At 63.1% G+C, this 7,881-nt stretch overlaps 2 protein-coding genes across 4 annotated transcripts in view; one reads left to right on the forward strand and one right to left on the reverse strand.

Annotated features, from left to right (window-relative positions):
* Positions 1–2,075, forward strand: part of LOC103680303 (cytochrome c oxidase subunit 6B2) — a 2,663-nt gene extending 588 nt beyond the window's left edge. The window contains exons 1-4 of one of the 2 annotated variants that reach the window (XM_040633806.1): positions 768–844; positions 960–1,089; positions 1,687–1,787; positions 1,896–2,075. In XM_040633806.1, the coding sequence (XP_040489740.1) occupies positions 978–1,089; positions 1,687–1,787; positions 1,896–1,949 (267 nt within the window). In that variant the 5' untranslated portion in view covers positions 768–844; positions 960–977 and the 3' untranslated portion in view covers positions 1,950–2,075. Of the gene's footprint in view, positions 1–767; positions 845–959; positions 1,090–1,686; positions 1,788–1,895 lie in introns of those variants that run through there. The other variant, XM_040633807.1, reaches the window with a different exon arrangement.
* Positions 2,076–6,656: 4,581 nt separating this feature from the next.
* Positions 6,657–7,881, reverse strand: part of KMT5C (lysine methyltransferase 5C) — a 7,391-nt gene continuing 6,166 nt past the window's right edge. For both annotated transcript variants that reach the window (XM_040633809.1, XM_040633808.1), the window contains exon 9: positions 6,657–7,843. In XM_040633809.1, the coding sequence (XP_040489743.1) occupies positions 7,350–7,843 (494 nt within the window). In that variant the 3' untranslated portion in view covers positions 6,657–7,349. The remainder of the gene's footprint in view (positions 7,844–7,881) is intronic.

Here is a 7,881-nt window from a genome sequence, read left to right on the forward strand (position 1 = left end):
GCGCAGGAGGCACAGCTGGGCTTGAGAGCAATTCGGCAGAAGGGAGAGGAACCTGGGAAGTACACCGGGGACAGGAAGACGCGGGTGGGGGCTCTGTTCCAGCTCGGGCTTCATTTAGCACGCGTTTACTGAGCGCTCAGGATGCTCTCCCTGTGACCCACAAAGCCCCCTTTGGCTTTCTCTCTCTCTCCAGCATGCACAGTTCCGAGAGCCCTCAATAGCGGGATTCCGGGGACTCGATCTCAGTTGCCAAACTGTCCAAAGGAGCCCAGCCTGGCCAGGTAGCCTGAGACCCCACAGACCCACCTTAGTCCTGGCACCAGAGTCCAGGAGCTCAGACCCCACCCTGGCTCTTTCCTCTTCCCCACAGGCCCCCAGGGTGCTGTGCACCTCTACCGTAAGAAGCAGGGTGCTGAAAAGGCCGGGCGGGGGGATGCTCCCTCTCCGGTAGAGACCAGAGCTATCTATACGTTTATATATTGGGGGGCGGGGAGCGGGACCGGGGAGAGCCCGCGGGGTGGCCCAGCTTCGCAGAGATTAAAAGCCTGAGTCTGAGACTCGGCAAAAGTCGTGCCTCGGTGCCTGTGTGTGCGCGGGGGACCCCCAAGAGCTTGGTGGGGCTGGGGGCAGGAGGCGGCAGGGGGGGTCCACGCAGACCCCGCCCCGCGTCCTAGAACATCCCCTGCAGCGCAGCGGCTCCCATTGGCTGGGGTCCAGGGGTCCCAGCCAATCCTGCCAGGGGCCGTGTTTCTCCTGGGCTGGACCCCCGAGACTCAGAAGGGAGGGGCACCCCTGGACGGAGCCACAAGCACAGCTGACCCAGTGACGCGTTGACATCACTCTGGTGAGGGCAGGGCGGGTGGGATCAGGGGCTGGGCTTCGGGGTGGGCGCCAGCAGCTGGGTGCGGGTCGGAACGAGGGGCGCCCCCAAGCCCCACGGAGCCCCCCTTCCCCCGCAGGAGCTGCCGCCTCCGTGGATGTTGGATGCTGATTCCCAGAAGCCCCCCAAGGGGAAATGGTCAACACCGCCCTTCGACCCGCGCTTCCCCAACCAGAACCAGACCCAAAACTGCTACCAGAACTTCCTGGGTGAGACCTTGCAGGCCAGGTTAGGGGCAGGGGCTGAGACAGGGGAGGCAGGAAGGGGAGTCCCCCACCTGAAGATGAGGAGAGGGTCTGGGACCCGCCTTGGCAGCGAGACCGTTGGGGAGGGGCCTACCCGGCAGGGGCGGGGCCTGGTGTGGAGGGGCCGGGACCGAGCCCTGGAGGAGGGGCGGGACGAGGGGGGAGAGGCGGGGCCTGGCCGGCAGTGGGTGGGGCCTGGCGTGGGGGGCAGCGACCGAGACCTGGAGGGGCGGGGCCTGGTCGAGTGGGTGAGCCGAGCTTGGTGGGCCGGGGTCTGGTCGTGGAGGCGGGGGGGCCTGGACGGGACGGGACCAAGTCCAGGACGGGGGACTAGGGAGGGCTAGGCGGGGAGACACAGAGCGCTGGCGAGCGCCAGGCCATGGCCGGGGCCTGGAGTGGAGGGGCGGGATTGAGTCGTAGAGGGCGAGGCGACGGAGGGGGGGTGGGACCATCGTGGAGGGGCGAAGCAAGGGGCGGGGCTAGGCCGAGAGGGCTGGGGCGGGGCCGAGGCGGGGCCGCAGAGCCACCCCGCCCGCCCGCCCGCCCGGCCCCACCCTGCAGACTACCACCGCTGCGTCAAGAGAATGAACCGCCGCGGGAAGAGCACGCAGCCCTGCGAGTATTACTTCCGCGTGTTCCATTCGCTGTGCCCCATGAGCTGGGTGAGCGAGGGGGCGGCGTTCGCCGGCCGGCCGGCTGGGGCGAGGGTGGAGGGTCCCGTGGAGCTGAGCCGGCGCCCTCCGCCTCCCCTCCCGCCCGCCCCTCCCCAGGTGCAGCGCTGGACCGACCAGATCCAGAACGGGACTTTCGCGGGCAAAATCTGACGGCCTGAGTGACGCTCCTCCGAAGGATCGGCGCACTGACCCCACATCCTGGCGTCTCCCGGAGACCCGGCCGTGGCTATCCACTCCCCAGTCTGTAAGCCATAAATAAAGCTCTGTTGCTGCTGATATTTCTTAATATCTGGCGTGGGGGCGGGAGAAGTCCTTCCTGTATCAGTGCCCCGCACCTAACACTACTGATTCTTATGGGAGAGGGGGCAGGAATGGAGGGACGATCGTCAGGTCTCTAGAGTAGGATCAAGCCCAGCCCTTCCCGCCGCCGCTCCAATGCCTCCAGCAAGCAGCGGCCGCCAGCCCAGGCTCCTGTGGATGCTCCTGACTGTCCATCCCCACACCTGGTCCGCCCTCCATCTCCTCCCTCAGCATCCTCTTCCTCTCTTACCTCCCCAGACTCCTTTGGGACTTGCATTCCCAAGTTCTGGGGGGTTGATTGTGTACCCCACAATCCCTCCCTCCCCAGCTCCAGACCCTTTCCCAGCTCTTCACCACTCTCCCTCACTCCCCTGCCCCTGTCTGACACCCGTCCTCATCCCACGAGCCCCTTGCAACAGTCTTCTGCACGCCTGACCCTGTCCTTTCAGCACCGTCCCCAGCCAGAGCAGTCTCTCCACAGACGTCTGTCACGTCAGTTTCTCCAGGATGCTCCTCCAGGATGCTCCGAGCTCCTGTCTGAATAATGCTTTGCTCCTGCCCCATCCAGGCGCCGGGCCTGCCTTCAGCCAGCCTTTGAGGTGGCAACACTAAAATTCCTTCTGATTCTAAACGCCCCTTGAAATGTCACCTGTCTACCCCCCCCCCCCCCAAGGCTGAGGAGTTACCCTTAACAAGCACAGAGTCCTGGGCAGGACTGGATTCCACTGTTTCTCCCTGAAGCTGTATGCTTCCTGGGACAGGCTGGACCCACACTCTGCCTGAAGTAGTCTCAAGAGGCCTGTTCAATCCTGGGGTTCAAAGGTGGCTATTACTAATCATAACAACTTGTGCAGTAACCCTGAACAAGCCTCTTGACCTGTATACACCTCATTTCCCCAGCTGTAAACCCAGATGGTGCAGAGTCCCGTTACCGGGAGAGCCGGGATGATGGGACGGGCTGAGCAGACTCGGGGGAGGGCTGGCTCTATCCCGCTCCTCCCACCCTCCTCGATGACCATCCCCTCCACACTGCCCTCATCACCCCACACAGGGCACACCCCAGGTGTCTCACCTGTGGGGACGGCTCCGCCCAGATAACTTGCCCAGGGACTCCCTTTCTCCAACCACAACCTGCCAGGCAGGAGGGCAAGTGAGGGCGCAGGGTGTGCTGAGAGCTGCGGGAAGGGCTGTCCCGCTCCAGTGGCGGTGCTGCTGGCTTGAGGAAGGGAAGTCAGCAGTGCCACACAGGCAAGGCAGCTCTGAGTCACCAGATGGGGCTGACGGATGTCTGACACTCAGTGAGGTCACCCAGGTAGCCTCTGACCACAGGGCCAACACCTGTGCAGCCCTGGCCAGGCTCTCGACCTCACCCCAGGTACCCCGTTGCCCAGAAGCTACTCCCAGCCTTCCTCCTTCTTTCCACCTTTGACCCAGGATCCTCCCCACCATCATTCCTTGATCACTTCTGGAACTTTCTTTTTTTAACGATTTTATTTTAGAGAGAGAGGAGAGAGTGCTTGTGCAAGCTGGGGGACAGAGGGAGAGGGAGCCGACTCCCCGCTGAGCCCCAAACAGGGCTCCATCTCACCACCCTGAGATCATGACCTGGGTCAAAATCAAGAGTTGGACGCTTAACTGACTGAGCTGCCCAAGTGCCCCTCTTCTGGAACATTCTTTTCTTTTCTTTTTTTTTTTTTTTTAAGATTTTATTTATTTGAGAGTGAGCAAGACAGCATGAGAGGGGGGAGGGTCAGAGGGAGAAGCAGACTTCCTGCTGAGCAGGGAGCCTGATGGGGGGCTCAATCCTGGCACTCCAAGATCATGACCTGAGCCCAAGGCAGATGCTTAACTGACTGAGCCACCCAGGCACCCTATTCTGGAACATTCTTTACATTCTGCCACCACTGCTCTGCGGATGCCGGAGCCCAAGGCAGGGTCTGCACCAACATCATTGCAGACTCCCAGGCCCTGAACCCCAAACACCTGTCCCACAGCTCCTCTACCAGCTCCTCGGAAGCACCCAATGCCAGCCTCAGGGGCCTGCAGCAGGCTCCCAGGTCAGAGGAAACTGAGGCCGCGCAACTGGTTCCCCCTCCTCCCGGCCTGCACCCCCACTCTCACCACCTCCTTCCCCTCTTCCTCCAGTGCCATCCCCTCCTCAGTCCATCTTCTCCTCCTCCCCTGTCTCTGCAGACCCTCAGCCAGCTCTTTCCCCCCTCTCTACAGCAAGGCTCAGGTGCCTCCCCCTCAGAATTACCAAACTGCTCAGCGGCCTCTCACCCTTTGCTCCACAAGGAGCCTGAAGCCTCAAGGCACCTGCTCTCCCTCTCCCTCCCCCACCCACCATGGAAGCCATGCGGCCCAGCTCCAGCCTCCTCGCTCTCCTGTCTGCCTCTTTGTCAGAGCCTGATGAACTCTGAGAAATGGCTCAAGTCCCACCTGCGCAGCGTGCCAGCCCTGTGGCCCCAAACTCCCTAAGCCCTCTGCACCATGGTCTTTCCATCCCAAATGCGGTGCTAACAACACGTGTAATTCACAGGGCTGTTGGGGAGGATGATGGCCCAGTGCTCTCGGGGTGTGTGTGTGGGGGGGGGAGGCTCCGTCTGTGTAGGTAATTAGAGGAACGTCAGTGTGGTGGTTCAATCCTGGTGCCCCACACCATCCCGGACAATGGCAGTGACAGATCACCCACTGCCCTCCTCGATCAGCAGCTCCGGGATGGCCAGCCCATCAACAGGGGCCTGGAGCTCCTGGAGGCATCTGGTCAAGCCATGTGTGCCCCCAGGAGACACATGGGCCCAGGACCTGGGTTCCCGGCCTGGATGGCACTCTTGGCTCTGCTGCATTGCCAGCCACTAGAGGGAAGGAGAGAGCTGGGGGGGGGGGGCAGCAGAGCGCAGACCCCGAGCTGTGAGCTGCTATCATTCTGTTTCTTGCAGCTCCTTCTTTCCTTCACCACCCACTCCTTCCCTTGGCCCTTGCCCAGGCTACCCGGGTCTCATGGGGCTCCAGGCCCCGCCTTGACCTGCGGCCCCTCACGCTCCCCTCCCCCTGGGCCTCAGCCACCAGTGGGGCTCCTGCTGCCAAGCCGGGCTCCCGACCCCCACCCCCTCCCGCCGGGTCTTGGCCCTTCAATGGCCACAACTTGAGCTCCTTGCACTTCCCTGTCGTGTGGGGGCCATATTCTCCGGGTCAGGGCGGAAACTGGCAGCAAGGGGGATGCCCGCAGGCCATCTGTAAAGGGGGGGGGGAACCCTGGGAGTGCTGTCGTGAAGGCTGGCACCAGGACGCAGGAGCCAAGTTCCTGCCCTGGAAGTCTTTCCTCCCCATCACCCTGTCGCCCAACAGCCCCCCCCGCCATGACTCTCAGCAGGGGTGGCTTTGCCCCAGGGGGACATTGGGCAGTGTCTGGAAACGCCTTCGTCACAGCTGGTGCTCATCCTCCTCCGACACAGGGCCAGCTGGCTCAAGAGCGGCAGAGCCAAGGGTGGGACCCTGATCATTGGTTTCTGATCTTTGTTTTTGGGGTTCGAGACACTCTTGAGAATCGGATGAAGGCTTCAAATCCTCTTCCCTGAGAAAAACGCACAGGCGCATATGCAGTTACTACACATAAAATAGAATGTCTGGAGGTTCTGGAAACCCCCGTGGCGGGCTGGGAGAACCCTGGCTCTGCGGTCCTGTCTCGAAGCCAGTGAGTGCGCCCGCATGCCCGTCTGTGTAGAGGCCCGTTCTTTACGGACTGCCGTCCCTCCGCGTCCTCTTCTCCCACGTCTTCATCAGGAGGCAGAAAACTAGCAGGGCCAGTAGGAGGCGCAGGGAAGAGAGACTCACTCTCACTCTCTCGTTCCCAGAGGAAGTGGGCTCTCTCTAAATGGAAGGAATTTGAAGTAAAAAGGTTACAGCTCGACACAGTCCCCCCCTCCAGGTGGTCCCCCCTCCGCCTGCCCCACCCGCCCCACAGGCTCCTCAGCCCCCTGCTGACCCTCAGGCGTGGCTGAGGCCTCAGGGCCAGGAGGAGACCGGCCCCTGGGGCAGCCCGCTCACTGGTCTCCTTAGCTGTCCGCATTTCTCGCATATCTCGCATATCTTCTGGGCCGCTGGCTGGGGGCGGAGGTGAGAATGAAGACGGATGGCAGGGTCTCCACTGACCTGGATCCTGAGCAGCTTGAGAAGGTTCATGGCCCTGGTCCCACAGAGCCGGGCCGACTGACAGGACGCGGACGCAGGTGCAGGGGCAGCGGACTTCAGAGGGGCCCTCGGACCATCTGCTTGCCGGACCTGTTACCTTGTCTGAACAATGGGGAGCGTCCTCTCCCACCCGCGGACGGCTCAGGAAGCACTCTTCAGAAGTCTGGTTGGGCAGAGATGATTCTGGCCTCTGTCCTCCGCCATCCTCAAGGGATGTCCTGTGGACTCTTCACCCTTCCAAAGCTCATAGGCCCCCAAAGCCTGGGCCGCCTCCCCCTGACCTGGTGTCCCCAGCAGGGCTGAGGGCCTCACCCTGCTGACAAACATCCCCTCAAAACATCAATCAAAATGAAAAGCTACTAAGGGTGCTGCTTATAACAAGGTTTTAATAAAATAAAAAGTTCAAGTGCTTCCAATCCCCCAACATACCCCATTCTGGTGTGGGGGAGGGGAGGGACCCCCACACCCCAGTAGCACCAGGGATAGCACCATGAGAAAGATGAGGTCGCATCCGGCCTCCCTGAGACCCACGGGCTGGTGAGGACGTGTCCCAGACACCCCCCACCCTGCCCCCCACCTCAGACAGTCGCAGAGTTGAGAGCAAGCCCACTCCCCTCTGTAGCGCAGTCTCTAGGCAGTGCCACCCCCAGGTCAGTTCTGCCTCCTCCTGAGGCCTGGGCTTCTGGGGAGATGCCATGGGGTGGCCCCCACCCCCTATGGCTTTGCTCCCTGGGCAGGAGGTGGGTAGGGAAGGGAACGGCTCCCATAGTCCTGAGGCTGGAGTTGGGGTAGGAGGGCAGTGGCAGCCAGGGCACCCTGCTGGGGTGGGGGTGGCTCAGGGGTCAGCAGTCACAAAGGGTCAAGGGTCAGATCCCTAGCTGTCTCCAAACCAACCCAGCCCAGGGCAGATCTGTGCTGGGGCCAAGCGCCAGCTCCCTCCCAGAGGTCCAACGGCTCGTTCTAGAGGTTAATGAGTCCCCGAGAACTTGAGGCTTGGGGGGAAGGGGGACGAGGAGGGACTCCTTTCTCTCCTGGCCTGGGGCCTCCCTGTCCAGCCCATCACGGCCCATCACTGTTGACATCCAGGTCAATGGAGCCATGGCTGACCACCAGCCTCAGGCGCTTGGGTGGGGAGAAGGGGGTAAAGGCAAGGGCCTGCTTGGGGATGGGGGCAGGGCCTGGGGTCCTGGCAGGGGCAGGGGCAGCAGGTGGGGCCGGGGCCACCCGGCTCAGGTCCACACGCACCACATAAGGCAGCCCATAGCGCCGGGCCCAGTGCCAGTCCTGCTGAGGGGCCCAGTGGGCACGGGGGGCTGGGCCCAGAGCCACCAGGGCCTCTGCACGGAGGCAGCAGCGGGGGCCACAGCCTCCCCACTGGTGCAAGGAGACGCGGGCAGCACGGAGAATGGGGGGCGCTGGGGCCCGCCGGGGCTGGGGGCGTCGGCGCCTCCGGGGGCGCACCCGGAGCTGGGGCTGAGGCAGCCACTGGAGCCAGAGGGGCGAGGCGTCAGGGCGAGCGCTGCAGGGCAGGGGGCGCAGGGGCTGGCAGGCAGCTGTGGAGGCCCGGGGGGGGGGGGGGGGGGGGGGGGGG

Source organism: Ursus maritimus, unplaced genomic scaffold (assembly GCF_017311325.1).
Source record: "Ursus maritimus isolate PB19 unplaced genomic scaffold, ASM1731132v1 scaffold_19, whole genome shotgun sequence".
In the NCBI taxonomy this organism is placed as follows: domain Eukaryota; kingdom Metazoa; phylum Chordata; class Mammalia; order Carnivora; family Ursidae; genus Ursus; species Ursus maritimus.